The following is a 20,685-nucleotide window of genomic DNA, read 5'->3' as shown; positions in this document are numbered from 1 at the left end:
TAGGGTGTAGAGTTTTTGCCTAGTCTAAGAACACCCAGTTCCCACTCCCACAGAATAAAATGGTCAGATTGGATGTAGGCAGGGTCCCTCCAAAGTGAGGATGGGGATTAAAAAATATTAATATAGATAATGTAGAATGTCTGACTGGACTTAGGCCATGTACAAGAATAAAATTATTATTTTAGTGTGAGGTGTGGCTATAGTATTACTGAAATGAGTAGTAAAAGTAGTCAGAAAGTTGAAAAGCTGGCATTATTTCATATATTTTGCAAATTAAATTTGTGCAAGTTGCTTTCACAAACCACTATCCCACCAATATTTTATAATATTATTGATGAATCCACTGCAACCAGCAATGTCTTTTATGCTATGAGGCAATTTGTCAGAATCTGGAAGATCTGGATCCAGATGTTAAAACTGCATTTCACTATGACAGGAATAACACAAAAACTATAAAAATATACAGTGTTGAATGGCTCCCTATTGAAATGTCAGCCCTTGAAATGCTGAGTGCCAAAAAGCAGAAAAAAAAAAAGACTGAAAATCCAGAGAAGAGTGAATCTCGAAAATCACTCTTCTCCTTTAAACATCTTTTTTTGTGGTGGGAAGGAGGACAAGCCCCCCTGCTCCCCCAAACTTATATATGCCAACTCCAAGATAGTCATACCTTGAAGAAAAGGGAATATTTCGAGAAAAGGCATCTTGGACTTGGCATATGCAAGTCCAATCCTTTGTCCATTCAGTCTCCACATTTCAGGACTCACTCTAGTGGGTCCCGACATTTAAAATGGTTACCATGTTGAACACTTCTAAGTGCTACACGACAGGAAGACATAATTAACATTTTTAATCTCAAGAAGAGAAAGCGAAGTTGTTTACAAGTAATTAGGATTCACAATAAATTATTGATGTGCATGTGCCTGGCCTGAAAAACTGAGCTTAAGATTGTGAATTTGTGGAGTTGCATGATTTATTATTCTGAATCAAGAGAGTCTATTGTATTAAAAATGACCAAGTAAGAAACAGCTTGTTAAGACAAACTTATCTAACTTTGGATAGAGCACTGAATATGTGCACAGCAAGTGCAATTTCACGACTTTATAATTAAAAAAATTTGGTTAAAGTAGTATGAAAAATTAAAAGTGCATAAAAATGTAAGAATGAAAAAAAAATGATGTACACAATAAAAATAATAATGACAACAAGAAAGTTACAAGGTATTCAGTATGGTAGTAAGGATGTGTGGCACAGTTGTTAACAAGACTGTGTGCCGTGTGTGTGGTTCCAAGCATATGGGGAAAGGCATTACATTTAATTGGATTTGTTGGTAATATGGGGTGAAGTCATTTTGTAAGAATGTGTTAAAAAGTAAAAAAACAACTTGAGTACTGCAAATTGTCAGGTAAAAAACTGGAAAAGTAGAAGAAATAAACATGTGACAAATGCAGAGAAAATGCTATTCAGACTAAAGCCAGTGTTGTCCTGAATGTAGTGACTAGACTGAAAATATTATCAATGGCAAAAGTGCTGAATTTAAACTAGAAGCTAGTGCTAATGGCAATACCTTCATGGAAACTACATTTAAAAAAGACAAGTTACAGAGCAAAGTAATTACCAAAGTGTTTTACTTACATTCATCCATCCACAATTCATTTATCCCATTTTTGTTTTGCACATGGGGTCAGGGTGTCACTTCACCAGTGAAAGTCATCTACAGCCACGGTTTACACCACCGGGTGGCTAGCCCTGCCGTGGTAGTTCAACACCACACACTTGCATGCACTCTCACATCTACAACCAGTTTAGAGTGGCCAATCTACCTACCGCATCTTTGAAATGTGGGAGGAAACCGGAGCACCTGGAGGAAACCCACGCAAACACAGGGAGGACATGCAGACTTGCACAGAAAGCACCCTAGCTGAGAATTGAACTGGGGAACTTTTTACTATGATATTAAGCTAGGTTGTCAAATACTGCTTCCATGTGATTACAAGAGTAAAACATAAAATGATGTCTTTTGATCAAACTACATTCATCCAAATAGATTGGGTCATTTTACATATCAGCAGTTTGGTATGGTAAAATGAATTCATAGTATACAGCCATAATAAAAACGAACATGAAGATGTATAGTGAAGCCCAAAGAGACTCCACAAATGCCTTCTTAAATGTCCCCTTGGATACTTCAAGTAATTCTTTTAAGGTATGCTGTAAAAAGACCTTATGTCTGTGCATTACTAATCTGAATATACAGGTCACATTTTAATCTCAGGTCTGAAGCTAGATGATGGGAAGATATAAGCCAAAGAGCAGATATTCAAGCTAGAAGAATGAAACAAACTGTGTTAAAATCTCTTGGTATGGTACAGTACTTATACCACATATGTCTTGACATTACAATGCCTTTGAGAATGCTACTACATCATGATGTTGACTGCAATTAGTCAAAATAAAATTAGTTATGAAACACTGAAAAGACTAATTGCTTAGGCAGCTACTCTGAAACAGTATGCTGTGACTAAAGCCACATGTGCTGCAAATTTATGTTAATCAGTTTAAAAACATACCGGTACTGATGCAAAACAATAAATCTGTAGCATATAGATCAACAGCACTAACAGATGCATAGACCATATACACTCAGATTAAGAATATTAGCCATTTCTATGGATTTGAAAAGTTTCATGAATGTACATGTACAGAAGTTTGACTATATGCATTTACAGAAACTCCTATACAAAGCACTTCTGAGATCACAAAACATGCTAATCAACCTTGAGAAGTATGGATTTGATAGCACACTACAGTCCAGGGAAGTAGACACAAATAGCAGATGGCTTGAGTAGAATTTATTTAAAGGAGAAAATAGATGATCTGTTAATAAAAGACTATGAGATTTTGTGGGTCATTTTGCACATACCCATGGCTACAAAGCCCAGGAATTCAAAAAGTATATGCAAGACAACATAAAATTACAGATGCAGAGCAAGATATTACTATGAAAAGGCTGACAAAATTAAGTTGTCAGAAATATCTAAGGATATTCAAGTGTGCTACCAATACAAAGATGAAATAGTATTCAAGGCAAGAAATCTGTGCCTTATCAACTAATAAAGACACTGCTAGAGAAAATCCAGTGTCTCTTTTCGTAACTGTTAAGTGTAAACAATGTGCAAAGGATATAATGAAGCCACCAAAGATGTCAGAACAAACTGAAGATGGCAGTAATGAGTCACAATCAGAATTACAGAGAAGAGATAAGATGCAAACAACTTTTTTTTATCAAACTGATTTATTGACTACTTTCTTGCTAGAATGTACAATTGTAACTTTTTATCACTGTAATTATTAAAATAAGTGAGAGCTGTAATTTCTGATCAAACTGGAATTTGCCTTAGTCTGATACAGAATGCCAAGAGCATGGCTGAGTGCTTTAGAATTTGGTCTATATTGGGTTTAACTGAGAAACTAGTTAGTAAGGTATAAAGGGGCAAGCATCTAGAGGATTCAGATATATAATTTACTATCACATAACTTTACATTAATGCAAAATGTAAAAAGCACTTTCCTACACCATTTCTAAAATGTTTGCACTTAAAAATCTGTAGCCGCTATCTACTTGGAAAACTCAATTGGAAGACTTCTGTCACCTGGTCCACAAACAGTCCATGATAACTCATAAGTAGACTATCTTGCTGTACCGTTTACCTACAGCAATTTATGTGATTTATGAGAAGATGACTTATGAAAGCTAGATGTACCAAGTTTTGCACATATGCAAGCTGTATCAGTGGCAAAATCTGATATTGTGCTGTCTGTGTTACCACCAAGTAAATAGCAGGCATTAAACAATAGCACTAAGTATCATCACCCATGACTGTACCATTCATAGAAATATGAAGTAAAGCAATATATTCAGTCACATCCCTCCCATCAGCTCACATAAATTGATAAACAGTTGCTTTAGAGTACCTTTTGACTTTTTCGAACTGGAAGTGTCCATAGACGACACTTTAAAATGTGACCAATCTCATTTAAAATTCATAAACTCACCACCTAGAGATAATGCTCCAAATGATCTTGCATGTACCCTTAATTAAGGATAAAATTACATCCAAAATGCACCAGATTTTTTAAAGTGTGGTCTTAGCCTTGTTTAACAATGTCAAAACAGGCACAGCAATGTCAGTCTGCAGGTAGATGGCAAGACATCCGATTTCATCAACAGCGATCCAAGTTCAGAAATGGACTTGAGAGAGATGGAGGGCTTGTTCACAAAGCAGTAATGGGTTCCAAACCAGTTATTTTACATTAAGAAGGTTTCTGCTCTACAATCTTGTAGGAGGAGAGGGTAGCCTCTACCCTTCTGAGTTGGGAATTGCTGGTAAGGGCTTATTGTGCCCTTTATTTTAAGTGCATTTGTTCTGGTTGAAGTACTTGGGCTCAGAAACTAGTTATTTTACATTAAGTTGGTTTGTTGCCTACACTCTTGTGGCAGGAGAGTATAGCCTATGCTCTACTGAGATGGGAATTGCTGTTGTAAGTCTTACTGTGCATTTATTTGGCTGGCTAGATGGCAAGCACGTTTAAAAACTTGAATTTCTGTGCCTGGGGCATTTGACAATGTTTGGCGATACTACCTGAAAAGAGTATTTCTCTAGTGAACATCTGCACTGCAGTTTTTGACATTTTTTTTTAATTAGAAGTGCTGGTGTCTATTAGTTATCTTTAGAGTCACCAGTATCTCACAGCTGGTGTCTATTAGTTATCTTTAGAGTCACCAGTATCTCACAGCATAATTCCCACTTGTAATCTGTATAGATGCCAATCTCTTGCAGTGCATTTAAAATACCCTTACTGTTTAGAATAATTTTCAACAACTAGACCATCTAAATTGCGCATAGCTGAGAGTTGCTCATCAAGTTCCTTGTCTTATTTCCCTCACTCCTCCCTAGTAGATCAGTAGTCATAGATAAGCACTTCCAGAGTCTCTCTGTGGCCAGTCTGATTGAGATGGGTATTCTTGGGTAATGTAGCAATTGACTCATATACACAGACAACCCACTTATTCAAAATAAAACAAATAATGTATGTGAGAGGTATAAATAAATAACGCTGGAGGCAAAACTCTCTTATACAACCAAAACAAATCCTATAGAGATGGTCAGTGACACTTGCATCACTACTACTGCACAGGGTAAAAACCCTACACATAAAACTACTTAGGCTGAGGCACTTGCTGGTAACTTTCCTAAAATACTAAGACCTCCTGTACAGCAGAATCAAAAATAGGGTCCTTAGCCATCACGTAAACACTCTGTTACAAAAGCACCCACAGCTATACATATCAACATGGTAAATTACTTTTTTGCTAAACCCTTAAGGCAAACCAGAGCACAGACAACTTTTCAAGTCATTGGCGATTCTACAGTGAGGTACACTGTTGTCCCCTTCACCAGACTGACTAATGAGGGAGTCATGGTTAGCTGCCTTTCTGGGGCTAGGCTTCATCAAATCACACAGGCACTCAAGTCATTAAATCACAGGTACCAATATGACTCTGTCATAGCCCATGTGGGTGCTAATGACCAGACATGTACCTCCCTTGACTATATGAAGCGAGCCATGATCTAGCTTGCTGATTATGTGTTGCAGGCAGGTATGAGCCTAGCACTAAGGCAGCATAATACCTTATCCAAAGAGGATGCCCCCTCTTACCCCCTAAAGGGCCCATCTCAATACAGAAAGATTGCCAAATTCCAGTAATTACAGCCACACAGGTAAAAACTGCACTCTCCAAAGCTATGAATACAGCATCCATGGGACCAGATGACATCCCAGGCTGTGTACTACATGAACTACAAAATGAACTGGCACCTCACGTGTCATGTTTAATCATAGCCTCACCTCAGGCTTTGTGCCCACTGAGTGGCACACAGTTACAGTTATCCCACTCCACAAGGGGGAATCCACCTTGAATCCTGGGAACTACCATCCCATCAGTCTGATGAGCCTGATCTGCAAGGCCATGGAACATATTATCATGGAACAAAGACATTGGCAACCTTCAAACACTGGACTCCACCCCCAGTTTGGGTTCGTGAAGGGCCAATCTCGTCTCCTGAACCTGGTTGACTTCTTCGAAATCAGCCTCCAGAGCTTTGGATGAGGGTAAGGCAGTCCACACAGCCTATCTGGACCTTGCCAAGGTCTTCAACACCATTCCCCACTCTGGAATCATAGATAAACTAAGCTGGGCATAAATCCCTACGTCACTCGATGGGTTGCCAACTGGCTTACTGAAAGAACCCACACTGTAAAAGCAGCCAACTCCAAATCCAGCTCCAGACAAGTAACAAGTGGAGTACGTCAGGGTTCAGTCCTGGGACTGCTCTTGTTTGGCATCTACTTCTCTGAAGTACAGGCCAACAGTGAGGGACTCTGGCTAACAAAGTTCACAGATGACTGCAAACTGAGAGCCATTATTGAATACCCAAATGATGTGGATATTCTACAAAAAGGGCCTTACAGAAACAAATGCTTGGTGCCAGAGCCATGGGCTGAAGCTCAATGCCAAGAAGTGTAGTGTGATAAGAGACTTAGGAACACAGGTGGACAGTGGTCTCACCTTCGATAACCACACTGCCACAACAGTCAGGAAATCCTTGCATGTGGCACACCTCATAACTAAGGGCTTTTCATCCAGAAAAACAGAGGTCATTGTCCCACTGTACTCAACCCTCATTAGACCCATCATAGAGTACAACGCCCCATTTGGTATGTACCTCTCAAGATATCTGCAACAACTGGAAAGGCCGCAGAAACACCTCACTAAAAGAATCACAGGTCTAAAGCAGATGCCCTATGCTGACCGACTAAAATAACTCACGCTATACTCAAGTCACATATCATCTACTCAGAGGTGATCTTTGCTTAACATACAAGGCCATGTCAAACCCAGAGCTGTTGGACATGTTACACAAAGAAATCCCAATCCATCAGACCCACACAGTCCAGGGACCTAAACCTTATCATCACAATGAACAAAACATGCTGGAGGGATAGGTTCCTGACCCAAAGACTCCCCATACATGTCAAGCAGAGCACCTCCTTGGCCCTCTTCAAAAGGAACCTTGACAACTGGATGGGAGATTGGAAATTTACCCCGGAGATCACGTCAGTCACCCTGCCAGACAGGGGTTAAGGGAAGTACATATTGTGGGAAGAAATAGCCAGGAAATTGTTATGGCTAGGCTTGTATAGGCCCTAGGGCCAACAGCCCAGTACCAATCTATGAACTAACAGAAAATGACTGATTTTAACAACTGGCTTAGCTTCTGCTATCAGTCCAGGGGGTACAATATGTGATAGTCTGGGAGGACATGGTTGACAGACTACGCTGCTATGCACTTATCCCCTCTAGGTTTTTGGATATCGGCAAAGACATCTTTCACCCCCATAGTGCCTTTTTTTGGACAATGCCAAACTGATAAACCTCCTAACTTAACTGAACCTATGAAGGAGTACCTGAAGGTGGTACTGCTTAATGCTAGAAGTCTTAACAAGGAACCCCATTCCCTGTAAGCCTTCCTATCCAGAGTGTAAACCATGCCTCCATCACTACACAGATGTCTAAAGTCGCAGAAACTACTTCAGCAATGCAAGGTTATAATGCCTTTCACACCTTTAAAAAATCTACTGCACAAGAGGGAACTAAAAGTGGAGGAGTCTCAATCTATATTACAACCAACCTCACATTCAGACTAGTTAAAGTGTATGACCCACAGGAACTCATACATGTGAAACTCACCATAAACAGTGTCTCATACCATATCCTTGCAACCTGTAAGTCCCCCTCCATGTCTCAGGAAACCCATACTACATCTCAGTGTACTAGAGTCCCTCACTGTTCAACCCAATGTGATATTCATGGGCGATTTCAACTACCCCTGTATAGATTGGGAATTCTACACCACTTCAAATATACAAGCCCAGCAATTCCTAAACTCTTAATACCAACATCCTGGAACAGTTGGTCCACTCTCCTACTAGGAATACAAATATTCTTGACCTTTTACTCAAACATATGGGGCCGATGTTCCTCAATTAATGTAATGTCTTTGCTTGACAGATCTGACCATAAGGCAGTATTGCTCGAAATAAAAATTAAATTCAGGGATCCAACTATTCCAAAGTTAACCTTTCTCTACCAAATGACACCTTGGCTGAATTCCAAGCACCCCTAAATGTAGTAAACAAGCATATGCTGAGTTACTTACAAAATCTCTGTACGACAATATTAATATCTGTATACGTGAGCTGTGCCCACTTATTAAAGTACAAGACAAACTCAAGACAAGCCACCCTGGTGAAATCACAACATCAATTGGTTATACAACAAAAGAAAAAATCTTGGCCAATCATGGGAGAAAAAAAGCCATACATACTAAAAGCCTCCCTGACCAATCTAAACAGCCAGCTAAGAGGGTTAATTAATACTTCAAAGGCTAAATTTGAAGTAAAAATGTCTTCTCAGGCAAAGGACAACCACAAATCTTTCTACAACTATGTCTTAAACCTCAGGGGAAATATGCAACAATGCTCAATGCTCAGAACTTATTCTAAATGGCATCACCCACACTGAACTGGAGGACACTGCCAACCTTTTGACTGACAGGTTCAGCTCCAATTTCTCCCCCACTCCCCTTAGTAGTCCAAAGGAAATACTGCATACCGCTATCACCCTATTCATTAGTAAGGAACAGGTCATTAATACATTTTCCAAGGCCTTGATAACATCCTGGGATGCTTAACAAATAGCATGAACATAACCTCTCTAATCCACTTTTCAACTGGAGCCTAGTCAGGTTTTGTGCCCAAGGAATGGAAGATGGCCAGTTATTTCACTGCACAAAGGACGTCCAACCACTGATCCGGGTAACTACATGCCATACAGTGGATATAAAAAGTGTACACACCCCTGTTAAAATGCCAGATTTTTTGAGATAAATCATTTCAAAACTTTTCCCACCTTTAATGTGACCTATATCCTGTACAATTCAATAGAAAAACAAACAAATCTGTTAGGGGAAAAAAATAAAAAATGTACAATAAGCTGGTTGCATAAGTGTGCACACCCTTACACTAATACTTTGTTGAAGCACCTTTTGATTTAATTACAGCATTCAATCTTCTTGGGTTAGGAGTCTATCAGCATGGCACATCTTGACTTGGCAATATTTGCCCACTCTTCCTTGCAAAAGTGCTCCAAATCTGTCATATTCCAACGGCATCTCTTGTGCACAGCCCTCTTCAGGTCACCCCACAGATTTTCTATTGGATTTAGGTCTGGGCTCTGGCTGGGCCATTCCAAAACTTGGATTTTCTTCTGGTACAGCCATTGTTTTGTTGACTTGGATGTATGCTTGGTGTCACTGTCATGCTGGAAGGTGAAATTCCCCAATCTTCAGCTTTCTTGCAGACGCTTGAAGGTTTTGGGCCAAAAGTAACTGGTATTTGGAACTGTTCATAATTCCATCCACCTTGACTAAAGTTCCAGTTCCAGCTGAAGAAAAGTAACACCAAAGCATGATACTGCCGCCACCATGGTTCACCATGGGGATGGTATTCTTTTGGTGATGAGAAGTGTTGTTTTTGCGCCAAAACTTACCACCTTTTGGAATCGTAGCCAAAAAGTCCAACCTTGGTGTCATCAGACCAGAACTCATTTTCCCACATGCTTTTGGAAGACTTGATGTATTGTTTTGCAAATTTTAGCTGGGCCTGGATGTTTTTCTGTGTAAGAAAAGGCTTCCATCTTGCAACCTTATCCCATAGGCCAAACATATGGAGAATATGGGAGATTGTTGTCACATGTATTACACAACCAGTACTTGCCAGAAATTCCTGCAGTGCCTTCAGTGTTTTCGTAGGTCTCTTGGCAGCCTCTCTGACCAGCTTTTATCTTGTCTTTTCATCAATTTTGGAGGGACGTCCCGTTCTCTGGAACATCACTGTTGTCCCATATTTTCTCCAGTTTTTGATGACTGTCTTCACTTTTTTCCATGGTATATCAAATGCTGTGGAAATTTTTTTGTACCCTTCTTCTGACTGATACCTTTCAACAATGAGATCCCTCTGATGCTTTGTAAGCTCTCTGTAAATCATGGGTTTTACTGTAGCAGGCAACCAAGTAAATGTCAGGAAAGTCCTACTAGGACAGCTGAGCTTTATTTGGGGTTAATCAGAGTCTCTTTAATTGATGGCAGGTGTGTACCCAAGAAGACTGAATGCTGTAATTAAACCAAAAGGTGCTTCAACAAAGTATTAGTTTAAGGGTGTGGACACTTATGCAACCAGCTTATGGTATGTTTTTTATTTTTTTATATTTTTCCCCCATTAGATTTGTTTTTCAATTGAATTGTACAGGTTATAGGTCACATTAAAGGTGGGAAAAGTTTTGAAATGATTTATTGTGGTCTCATTTTTTTATATCACAAAAACCTGGCATTTTAACTGGGGCGTTTAGACTTTTTTATATCCACTGTATATGTAGGACCATGGAAAGAATTATCATAGACAGGATAAATCTGAGGGTATCGGTAACCTGCAAATGCTGGACCCATCACAATTCGGCTTTGTTAAAGGAAGGTCATGCCTATTAAATTTGGTGGTCTTTTTTGTGAGGGTCACCAAAGCACTTGATAAAAACAAGACTGTACATACAGCTTACCTTGACCTGGCCAAGTCTTTTGATACAATACTCTACTCAGGCATTATAGACAAGCTCACTAATTTAGGTAGAAATCCTTTTGTCACCTGCTGGACAGCCAACTGGCTCACTGAAAGGACCCAGGAGGTCAATATAGGTGAGGCCATCTCCACCAAGAGGCCCATCACTAGCAGAGTCCCCCTGGGCTTGGTACTGGGCCTGCTCCTTTTTGGCATCTATTTCTCTGAAATGGAAGCAAGTAACGAAGCTTTATGGATGACTAAGTTTGCAGATGATTGCAAGCTGGTGGTTATCACAGACGTATCTGCGGACAGCAGCATTCTTCAAGAAGGCCTGCCTCTGACGAACAAATGGTGCCAGATCCATGGTCTTAAGCACAGTGTTAAGAAAATAAGAAATTTGGGAAGCCAATCATCCCAGTTAGTTAATCACCACATTGCTAATACACCCTTAACAGATGAATCAGTAGTCAGGGATCTGGGTATGCATGCCAACAGTAGCCTTACCTTGACCACTAAGTGGTCACAGTGGTGAAGAAATTTTTTATGCTGTGCAACTTATTATGCAAGCATGTGGCATCTAGGTCCAAAGAGGTCATTATCACACTGTACTTCGCCCTCCTTTATCAGACCAATCAGAGTGCAGTGTTCCCTTCGGTATGCATCTCATCAGCATATGCAGCAACTACAGTGACCTCAGAGGTTCCTTACAAAAAGAATACAAAGCATAGCCAAACCTGCCTTATGCAAAGCACCTTAAAGCCCTTTCCCTCTGCTCAGTCTCCTACAGATTGCTGAGGGGTGATCTATGCCTGGTGGGGTGATCTATGCCTGGCTTAAAAAGCATCCACAAACCCCACACTTATGAATGTCCTGCATATTTGTAAGTCAAGTAGTACCAGAAATACAAGGTATAAGGACCCGAGATTTATCTGTGACTTAAACAGAACATGCTGGACAGACAGACTGTCCCTCCTATGCAACATGCTGCCCATCCATATGAAACGGAGTTCATCTATTACCTAGTTTAAGTGCAACATAGACCAGTGGATAGGAAACAGGAAATTTACACTGGGTCTGGCACCCATATCCCTTATGAACAAAAGTAGCTTATAAATGCCTGACCCTCAATATCTTATTTGGATACAGGACATAAATTATTATTTTGGGAAAAACTGCCTAAGCTTAGAATGGCCCCCTGGGTCATAAACTTACAAACAAACAAAAACAAACAAGGAAACAGGTTTTTATGTCAGCTGTTCTAAAACATATACAGGTGTCAGCACACAATTGTCTCTGTTGGCATTCGTTATTTCCTGCTGTCATCAAGGGCACGTGCTGCCTTGTAAAAAGTCTCTCAAATTATGTCCTCATAGGTGACTGACTGGCAATGGAGGTATCTTCCCCTGTGCACAGGCATGGTATATAATTTCAATCATGGACCGTCTGCTTGGCACACCTATTTGATCTTGGTCTGAACATCCTGCATTTCGCCTTGGATGACTAGGGGATGGTTGTCATGGCTGTGCATGACCTTGCTTTAATGACTTATTTCTTTCATATGACCAGAGTCTGAATCATATCTAGAGCATGTTAAACAGAAATGGTACACATTAGCTCTTCATTATCACATAGAGATACAGTCATCCTCCCCCCACCATGACATATTTTATTCCACTTCAGCTTATGTCCAGTAATATTTAACATTACCAATTTTCTCCAGAAGGTAAATACAATCCTCAATCAATACATTTTATCTTTCTCTGAGGGGATGCTGCCATATGTATCACCCAGTACCCCAGCAAAGTACTCCTGATCTGTGTGTATTTGAATACTTGTGCTTGGGGCACTGTATTACATACTATGGATCATTTTGCAACAGCTCCTTTAACTGGGCTGTATGGCTTCCTTGTACAACTATGCATTTTGGGACACAACAAAATTCTGCTGGTGTTTGTTTAACTTGGTGGGCTTCTTATATGTACCCTTAAAACTGTGCTCTACTTATTGATGTTAGCATTGACTGCTCATTATGAAACTTATTCTCAGAGACAGAACTGGCCTAAGGAATTTCTGTTTGCAAGTCAAATGTAGAATAGTCTTGGGACAGGTTTATCACATCTGCATGCCATCATGACTATCCATCAAATATAGTGAAGTACTGACCTGTGTTGCTTTAAAGCACATAATATGGACACACAGGATGAAGATATCACAGAGCAAAATCCTTCCTTCCATCACTACCCACCCACTTTCAAAAGCCAATTAAGGGTTGTTGGGAGAGGCAGCCTATTCTAAAAAAGTTCAAAAGGCAGGAACAAATCCTGGATGGGTTACCAGCCCATCAAATGGAACATACACACACATATACACACTCTCTTAAAGCAGTCTGGTGCAGTACTAATTCTGCTATCCAACATGTCCTTTACATGTGAAAAGAAACTGAAGACCAGAGCAATGAGATTCCGGGAGGACATGTATAGTCTGAACAGAAAGCATCCTAGCTGAGAACCCCAGTGCAATGCTAAATATAGAGGGAAACTTGATGAAAGTCTGACTCAGTGAGCTTGTCATATTCTCCAGAAGTGGTGAAACACTGAAGATATTTATACCAATGGCAGGGAATGGAAGGCAAAGCCCCCACAACTGGGGAGGGAGGTTTAGAAGACCACACAAAAGTCCAAGATGCACCATTTTGGTAGAGGTCTAACGTGATGGGTCATACTTTTGCTGAGTTTGCTCTTGACAACTAGGACAACACTAGAGAACCAAAGAAAAAAAAAAAGGCAGCGCTGTGAGGCAGGAACAAATTACTGCATCAATATAAAAACACTCATAGTGCAAAATGTAGCCCAATTTCTGCAGAGTCTTCCTGAAGCTGTCTGAGGAAAAGCTCTATCAGTATGGCAGCACACATTCAGCAGGCATTCAGCCTGCTTGCAATATCAATGCTGAAATACAGGTGAAGCTGCACACCCCATAGCCAGTGTTGTACAACAGTGCTACCTGTATAAAATGAGAATACATGAATGGCTGGTACCACAACTGCCATGCATATCCTCTCACCGTCTTTACAATGGGATGGACCTACAGGTGCCTTTCTTTAATCCAGTATTTTGTTTCCAGTATTGTGTTACTAGGTGATACAGTATTTTGCTACCAGGTGATACTGTTTGGGTCATCCACACAAAGTTGGGATGGCTCACACAATGCATTACAGTATGTGCATGCAGATCTCAGCTGCCCCCATGATTCCCCTCCTCTAGAAGTACAGCTGTATCCGCATGTGAGACCTGCTACTACAGGCAGTGTGACTTCTTACCATGTGCTGCCTGCAGACTTCCCTCGAGAAGTACAGCTGTGCCTGCATTTGGGACCTGTGGGTCTATATTACATAGTCAAACTCACGAGTTCGAACGATGTAATATCAAACCATAAAGTTCGAAACCAAAGAATTACGAAAACACAGAACAATGATTTTTTCCCGGGGGGGGTGGATAACTAACTAAATAAAATAATCGCTGTTCCGGTACAAAAACACGTACACTTTAAACAATGGGGGGGGCTTTGCCCCCCACACCCCCCTACTTAAATATATCAACTTCGAGATCACACCACAGTGGAGGAAATAGCAAAGCCCCAAAAATGGCACACCAATTTTTTTTCCGGGGGGGGGGGGGGGAATCAGTGTGCCGTGTCTTCTCTATTTTCATATTTCAAACATTTGGGTTCGATATTACAATGTTCGGACTCCTGTGAGTTTGACATTGTAATATAGACCCGGACCTGCTACTACAGGCAATGTGACTTCCTACCATGTGCTGCCTGCAGACTTCCCTCTTAAAGGTGAAGCTGTAGCAATGCGGCAGCTGCTCACTGGACTTCAATTGGATTCTCTATGAATTCAGTATTTTACATCAGCACCAATGTAAAACTATGAAGTGTTGCAAGCCAGAGTCACCTTTTGGAACTGGGTGCAGGGGCTTCATCAGTCCTCATTAACATAGTGCAACTGTGGACTGGCAGAGCCCTTGTTTATCGAATTGTGCATGGGGTAACCGTTTGGTGTAGAATGCTACTCCATACGCCACATCAAATGTTTTTAAACCCAGGGTGAATTTCCACAGCAACAAGAAATTCACTTGCTATACAACGGACTTCTACATGAAGACACGGATGGTAAAGATGGAATCTGGATGAAAACAAAACTTAAAAAAAAAAAGTATGATTTGAAAAAATAAACTTGTCTAGCAGACAAAAATTACATTCTTACAGTATTGCTTAGTGAGAGCAACATATGAATAATTCATATAAGTAAACTAATATATTTGGAGGTTTTTTTTCTTTATGTTGTGTGACAAAGGTACTTTTATTTGTACGACAAGCAAAGAACAAGAAATAAGCTTACCTGTTTGCAATGGCTTGCTGAATGTCCATTTGTTTGCCAGTTCCTGATGAAAGCATGGCTGAAGCGGAGTTCTTTCGCAAAATGGTAACAAAATCTGATGACGTTTTACTCATGGATAGTAACGAGTCCATTGTTGGAAAAACACTACACCTGAAATAAAAAATAATATAGCACTGAAAACAATAGAACAACTTTGCAGAAACATGTATTGTACTGTCTGTTTTCTTCTTCCAATTTCTTCAGTACTACAACAATGAAACACAAAGATTTACACCATTGCAATTATCACTGTGGTTAATCTAAGTGTAGTTTTACTACAGTGAACACAATGTACAGCTAGAACAAGCTTATATTTGACAAAAAAATGGCACATCACACTCCATTGTTTAAAGTCAATTTAGTAATTTTACTTCTGTTTGCCTTTTTCTCCCACTAATTTGACCATACCTATATATGTGTGTGTGTGTGTGTATGTATGAGTCTACTTGAAAACACTGAAAGCCCACAATATCAAATCACACATTGTAGAGATGAAAGCATCGAAACCTCACTTCAAAGAACAATCAGATCGTCAAATGCATTTCCACAGTATACCCGTTGACCAACAAGGTGGACTTTTCCCAACTATAGTGCAATCTCAGAGTTGGTATATTTAGTTGGGTGGGTGGGGGGCACAGCCACCTGGGTTGGTTGCAGTATAAGTAGTTACTTACAGTGAGAATGCATTTGACGATCCGGTTGTTATCTGAAGTGAGGTTTCACTGCTTTTGTCTTAATGTGGTATCTGATATTGTAGGCTTTCGATGTTATGAAGTAGACCCTTTTATTTATTTTGCATTTGGTTACCAGGATGGTCCACTAGGCCTTGGTGAGCCCATTTTCAGTGGAGGCCCAGGGAGAAAAGCTCCACAATCAACTATGCAGTATACAATATAATACATGCAATACACAGTACATACAATTACATAGATAAGCCTGAGTTGCAGTATGTAATTGAATGAGTAAGAAATGCATGTCTATGCAAAATGTGTTGTTCTATTAATCTAAGTGAAGAACTGTTAAATCAAAAAAAAAAAAAAGTCAGCAGCATGAGTGTGTGTGTGTGCAAATGTGTGCGAGTGTACATGTAGACAAATGCAGTGTCACATAATTGCTTTGTACTGTTTGGAAAAGTGTACATATAACTTACCTATGCATACACAACAACAACATTCAAGCTCCATGCAGATATTGGATGGAAGTCTGGAATGAACCCCAAACTCTAGCATGATGGGGCAGGCCCAAAGAGAAGGTGAGACACCCACAGAGAAAAAGACAGTAATGTAAAATATACTTGTACCTTATCAACACTAAAACATAGGAATAAGCATTCCCAAACAGATCACATAGTGCTCCATCATTTTCAATTCTTCCTGCCAATTGTGAAATGCTACTTCCCATGTGTTCAGTCAGGACTTATTTTCATGGCCTCCTTATTCTATCTTCTTCATTAGTGCCCACACCTCAATATTTTCGAATATCTTCTAATTCGACAACAATAAGGAGCCTTAACCCTAAAGAGGCTCATATCTGATTTAGCTTCAGATCCAAAAGCCTTTACAAACATTCCATCCACTATCTAGAATCATCTGCCAGTTGAAATAAGAAAGGAAAAACATGTGATATTTTAAACTGACGATATCTATACAATCCTCACATAATTAATAATTTTGCAGAAATATACATAATGAACTCTAATTATTAGTGACCAATAAGTTTTAGGAATCATAGGTTTATATTTTGCTCTTACTTTGTGCCTTTTTTTTACAATATGAATATTTCCCAATGTCTCTTTCCAATGTGCTTATTCCATGGTTTCATTTTCAAGTATTTCTGATGTTTATCTATACTCTTCATGGTTTCAAAGCTAGTTACTAGGCTTGCAATCCAGAAGACCACAAAGGAGCCTAGCCCAACTTCTCAGTCCCGCCACAAGTATGGTCAGGTTAAGTGACATGCTCAAGGTTACAAAGTGGTGAAATCAGGACTGAGGGAATCAAACCACATACCACAATAACTACAGTTCGCAGCTTAATTCCCCCTGTGCCAGCTGCCAGACTCTTCATTTTTCAGTGTGCTTTTTCCTATTTAATGTAGCATTCTTTGGTGCACAGATATTGCATTATTTTATCATTATATATAATGTACTGATTATATTACTTTAATTTGCTTTAGTGACCATTATATTTGTGCCCTTGTGGCCTGGGTCATGGCTGAAAATTGTCCATAGATCAGACCCTCACCCAATCAGCAAATAAAATAAAATAACATAAAAGAAGCAAAAACTTCCAAGAATAAATGTAAACCAGAAAACAAACATTACATGCAATTAGAAAATGAATAATCACAAATTCCTTTTCTTTTTACTAAATGGGTAAAGAAATGGCTTGTAGCAATAAGACTACGTAATGGACCTACTGACTGTTAGAGTAGAACAAACTGAATACAAAATAATGATTTAGTACTGATAAAACAGTACTAAATGTTAAAAAGAGAGAAATTAGTCCATTCTCAACAAAGCAGCACATTCCTGCTATCCTCTATGATTAGCAGGAAAAATATCAGGTTGCTAAAATAAATAATCAAGTACCAGGCCAAGAAAATAAACTATATGCATTTATCTTTAAAATTCTGATCACCAGACTACCAAAATAATTCCTACATAAAATATATCAACAATTAGCAAACAGCAGCCCACAAAAACAAATTAATGTTCTGGATCCACGATGTAAGACCTAGATGTCTCAGAGTTCAATTAGTGACCTGCACATTGGAAAAACCAGGTGAGGAACAAAAAGAGTGACAACCACTGGCTCACCCATTGTAGGACGGAGGGTGGGGGTTCTGCAGGCAATTGTAGCACTCTACTTGTGATGGGAGTAGTGGTGCAATTGCCCAGCAGATAATGTATTTGGCATACCAATGAGTGTGGGAGCGAACTGAAGTCACGTCTGGTGAGGCATGTGATGTCAAGCAGCCATGTCCAATTAGGGCACACCAAAAAAAAAAAATCCACATTTTTAAAGCCATCTTATGTGACACTGTCAGGTTATTCCAGACAGTGTTTCTCCCTTTCTCAATCTGTTGACAGCCTCAGTGGTCCCAGCATTAGCAGACAGTAGTGGGGACACTAAAGGAAGGAGTAGTAGGGGAAATACTGAGCAGATGATGGTCAACTGAGCTGGTAAGGAAGGGGAAGAAAAAAATGAAATATGTAAGGCTTGACTGGAGATGTACAGCAGTAGGTACTAACTGCACTTCACTGCCTACTACACAGGTAAGCCACGCATGTAGCCACATACAAACAATCATATATGTGCGTGTGCATTTATCTATATACACGTGTGTGTGTGTGTATATATATATATATATATATATATATATATATATATATACACACACACACACACACACATATACATATATATATATATATATATATATATATATATATATATACATACACATACATACATATATACATAACACACATATATACACACACACACATATATATATACATACACACACACACACACACACACACACACACACACACACACACACACACACACACACCAAAGGGTAAAAATGTCACAGACAAAACTATTCAGTAGCAATAAAAACTCTAGCCTGGCTGGGTTTTTCTTGCAGTTTACAGACGCACTTACAGATATATCTATGTGTACAGGGCAGCCATTTTATAGACCCGGGTAATTATAGGTTTATAAGCCACACCAGCCTTATTTGCAAAACCATGGAACACATAGTAGAACTCATTTATGCAAACAGGAGCAATTTAGCAGATCTAGACCACAATCAATCTGGTTTTGTGAAGGTCAGGTCCTGTCTCTTGAACCTAGTACTTTTTCTTAAAATATTTACATGGGCCACAGACAGTAGCCACTCAGGGCACACTGCTTATCTTGACCTGGCTAAGGCTTTTGACTATCTCCCATGCTGCTGAAACTGAAAAATGAACAATGAAAACCCATTGTCCATTGGACTGCAAATCATCTATCCAACAGATCAAGTTATGAAAACTGCTGTTATTCTCTCTGAATGTAAAACTGTAACTAGTGGTGTTGGGGTACCATAAGGATAAGTGCTGGGCCCTCTCCTGTCTGGAATTTATTTTGCAGGCATCCAACCCAGTATCCCAGAAGTGTGGTTAATCACGTTTGCTGATGACTGCAAACTGGACACCATTATCCATGTATCCACTGATATTAAACGGCTACATCAAGGGTTGGAATATACCAATATAATATAATATAAGGACCTATACCGATTGGCTAGACAGAGGGACAGAGCTGGGAAAGATGTGCAGCAGGTAAGGGTGATAAAGGATAGTGAGGGAAATGTACTCACAAGTGAGGAGAATGTGTTGAATAGATGGAAAGAGTACTCTGAAGGGCTGATGAATGAGAGAGAAAGAAGGTTGGATGATGTGGGGATAGTGAATCAGGAAGTGAAACAGATTAGCAAGGAAGAAGTAAGGTCAGCTATGAAGAGGATGAAGAATGGAAAGGCTGTTGGCCCAGATGACATACCAGTGGAAGCATGGAGGTACTTAGGTGAAATGGCAGTGGAATTTTTAACCAGATTGTTTAATGAAATTTTGGAAAGTCAGAGGATGCCTAAGGAGTGGAGAAAAAAAAGTGTTTTGGTACCTATCTTTAAGAATAAGGGTGATATGCAGAGCTGCAGTAACTACAGAGGGATAAAACTGATCAGTCACAGCTTGAAGTTATGGGAAAGAGTAGTGGAAGCTAGGTTAAGAAGGGAGGTGATTAGTGATCAGCAGTATGGTTTCATGCCAGGAAAGAGCACTACAGATGCAATATTTGCTCTGAGAGCGTTGTTGGAGAAATACAGAGAAGGTCAGGAGGAGTTGCATTGTGTCTTTGTGGACTTAGAGAAAGCATATGACAGGGTGGAGGTGGGATTACATCAAGGATCAGCTCGGAGCCCTTTCTTATTTGCAGCGGTGATGGACAGGTTGACAGATGAAATCAGACAGGAGGATCCATGGGCTATGATGTTTGCAGATGACATTGTGATATGTAGGGAGAGTAGGGACCAGGTTGAGGAGACCCTGGAGAGGTGAAGATATGCTTTAGAGAGGAGAGAAATGAAGGTCAGCAGGGCTAAAACAGAATATATGAGTGTAAATGTGAGGGAGGGTAGAGGAATGATGAGGATGCAGGGAGTAGAGTTGGCAAAGGTGAAGGAGTTTAAGTACTTGGGATCAACAGTTCAGAGTAATGGTGAGTGTGGAAGGGAGATGAAGAAGATAGTACAGGCAGGGTGGAATTGGTGGAGAAGAGTGTCAGGAGTGATTTGTGACAGATGGGTACCAGTAAGAGTGAAAGGGAAGATCTACAAGAGGGTAGTGAGACCAGCTATGTTATATGGGTTGGAGACGGTGGCATTGACAAAAAGGCAGGAGTCAGAGCTGGATGTGGCAGAGTTAAAGATGTTAAGATTTGCACTGGGTGTGACTA

The 20,685-nt window shown here is 39.9% G+C and overlaps 1 protein-coding gene across 1 annotated transcript in view; it reads right to left on the bottom strand.

Annotated features, from left to right (window-relative positions):
• Positions 1-20,685, bottom strand: part of CCHR5.PART0HXorf58 (chromosome chr5.part0 CXorf58 homolog) — a 776,822-nt gene that overhangs the window by 724,493 nt on the left and 31,644 nt on the right. The window contains exon 3 of the mRNA XM_044072297.1: positions 15,140-15,289. Within this exon, the coding sequence (XP_043928232.1) occupies positions 15,140-15,270 (131 nt within the window). The 5' untranslated portion in view covers positions 15,271-15,289. The remainder of the gene's footprint in view (positions 1-15,139; positions 15,290-20,685) is intronic.

This window comes from Protopterus annectens, chromosome 5.part0 (assembly GCF_019279795.1).
Source record: "Protopterus annectens isolate FY-2018-M chromosome 5.part0, PAN1.0, whole genome shotgun sequence".
NCBI classification, from domain to species: Eukaryota; Metazoa; Chordata; order Ceratodontiformes; family Protopteridae; genus Protopterus; species Protopterus annectens.
This window is presented reverse-complemented; position numbering and strand designations above follow the sequence as displayed.